Source organism: Pyrgilauda ruficollis, unplaced genomic scaffold (assembly GCF_017590135.1).
Source record: "Pyrgilauda ruficollis isolate IOZ18807 unplaced genomic scaffold, ASM1759013v1 scaffold519, whole genome shotgun sequence".
NCBI lineage: Eukaryota > Metazoa > Chordata > Aves > Passeriformes > Passeridae > Pyrgilauda > Pyrgilauda ruficollis.
Genome location: NW_024526811.1, coordinates 948 through 3,559, shown reverse-complemented (window position 1 = coordinate 3,559; position 2,612 = coordinate 948). Strand labels below are relative to the sequence as shown.

Below are 2,612 nucleotides of genomic sequence, written 5' to 3'. Positions count from 1 at the left end.
GTGGGGACACGTCATGGCCATGATGGGACACATCAATGATGAGATGTCGCATGTCACCATGATGGGGACATGTCATGGTCATGGTGGGACACACTGATGTGATGGGACACATCATGGCCATGGTGGGACACATCACTGATGAGATATCGCATGTCACCATGGGGGGGACATGTCATGGTCGTGGTGGGACGCATTGATGTGAGGGGACACATTATGGCCATGATGGGACACGTCATGGCCATGATGGGGACATGTCCCTGCAGTGGTGGGACAAAGCATGACCCTGGTGGGGACACGTCATTGATGAGATGTCACATGTCACCACGATGGGGACATGTCATGGCCATGGTGGGGACTCGTCATTGATGAGATGTCACATGTCACTACGATGGGGACACATCATGGCCATGGTGGGGACTCGTCATTGATGAGATGTCACATGTCACCACGATGGGGACATGTCATGGCCATGGTGGGGACTCGTCATTGATGAGATGTCACATGTCACTACGATGGGGACACATCATGGCCATGGTGGGGACTCGTCATTGATGAGATGTCACATGTCACTACGATGGGGACACATCATGGCCATGGTGGGGACAAGTCATAGTCATGGTGGGGATGTGTCACCCTCATGATGGGACATGTCATGGCCAGGAGGGGACACCTTGCTGTGATGGGACACGTCACGGCCATGGTGGGACACATCATGGTCATGACATGTCACGGCCATGGTGGGACACGTCCCTGAGGAACTGTCACACTCTATGACCACGATGGGACATGTCCCTGCTGTGGTGGGACATGTCATGACCCTGCTGGGGACACATCAGTGATGAGATGTCACATGTCACCATGATGGGGACCCATCCCTACCATGGTGGGACATGTCATGACCCTGCTGGGGACACATCAGTGATGAGATGTCACATGTCACCATGATGGGGACCCATCCCTACCATGGTGGGACATGTCATGACCCTGCTGGGGACACATCAGTGATGAGATGTCACATGTCACCACGATGGGGACACGTCCCTACCATGGTGGGACATGTCATGACCCTGGAAGGGACATGTCACTGATGAGATGTCACATGCCATGACTGTGATGGGGACACGTCCCTGCCACAGTTCACCTTGTCATGGCTGTGTCCCCGTGATGTCCCCATGATATCCCCACAATGTCCCCACGATGTCCCCGTGTCCCCACAGAGAGCTGCTTCAAGCGCCAGGAGAAGCCCGAGGCCATCACCGTCAACCAACGCATGGAGCGGGCCTGCGAGCCCGGGGTGGACTTCGGTGGGACATGGGGACATGGGGACACTGGGGACACCGGGGACAATGGGGACATTGGGGACAATGGGGACAGTGGGGACAATGGGGACATTGGGGGTAATGGGGACATTGGGGGACAGTGGGGGCATTGGGGGCAATGGGGACATTGGGGACATTGCGGACAATGGGAACAATGGGGGCATTGGGGACATTCAGGATGCTGGGGACAACGGGGCATTGGGGACATCAGGGACATTGGGAACAATGGGGACAGTGGGGACAATGGGGACACTAGGGACAATGGGGACATTGGGGTCAATGGGAACATTGGGGGACAATGGGGACACTGGGGACAGCAGGGCATTGGGGACATTGGGGGCATTGGGAACAATGGGGACATTGGAGACAATGTGGACATTGGGGACAATGGGGACATCAGGGACATCGGGGACAGTGGGGACAAGGGGGACATTGGGGGTAATGGGGACATTGGGGGACGATGGGGACATCGGGGACACTGGGAAGACTGGGGACAATGAGGACATCAGGGACGTCAGGGGCATTGGGGACATCAGCGGCATTATGGGTGTTGGGGACAATAGGGACAATGGAGGCTTCGGGGACATCGGGGATGTTGGGGACAATGGGGCATTGAGGGCATTGAGGGCATTGAGGGCATTGGGGACATCAAGGACATTGGGGACATCAGGGACATTAGGAAGATTGGGGACGTTGGGGACATTGGGGATATTGGAACGTTGGGGGACAATGGGAACAATGGGGACTTGGGGGACATCAGGGACATCAGATGATAAAGGGTCATGGCGGGTGGCATTAGGGACATTGGGGACACGGTGGGGACAGGGGAGGCGGAAGGACCACGCTGGCGGGGGTGACAGCGCTGTCCCCGTGTCCCCTGGCAGTGTACAAGGTGAGGGTGGTGGCCCGCGAGGAGACCCCGTCCCACGACAATTACGTCATGGAGGTCCTGACGGTCATCAAGATGGGTACGGCCACCTCGGGGGGGACAAGGCCACCTCGGGTAGGGGGACATGGCCACCACAGGGTGGGGACACGGCCACCACAGGGTGGGGACAAGGCCAACACAGGGAGGGAAATGGCCACCACACAGGGGACAAGGCCACCTTGGAGGGACATGGCCATCATGGGTGGACATGGCCACCACCCTGAAGGGGGGCAAGGCCACCTCAACAGATGACACGGTCACCTCAGGGGGACACAAGGCCACCACAGGGTGGACAGGGCCACCGTGGGGGGACATGGCCACCTCGGGGGGACAAGGTGACTTTGGGGAGGGACGTGGTGGGGGTC

General features: G+C 58.1%; 1 protein-coding gene across 1 annotated transcript in view; it reads left to right on the top strand.

Moving 5' to 3' along the window:
- The window catches only part of C3 (complement C3), a gene marked incomplete at its 3' end in the record, with an annotated part of 35,386 nt that extends 33,064 nt beyond the window's left edge, over positions 1-2,322 (top strand). The window contains exons 36-37 of the mRNA XM_041480468.1: positions 1,218-1,304; positions 2,204-2,322. Coding sequence (XP_041336402.1) covers positions 1,218-1,304; positions 2,204-2,322 — 206 coding nt within the window. The remainder of the gene's footprint in view (positions 1-1,217; positions 1,305-2,203) is intronic.
- Positions 2,323-2,612: the final 290 nt, after the last annotated feature.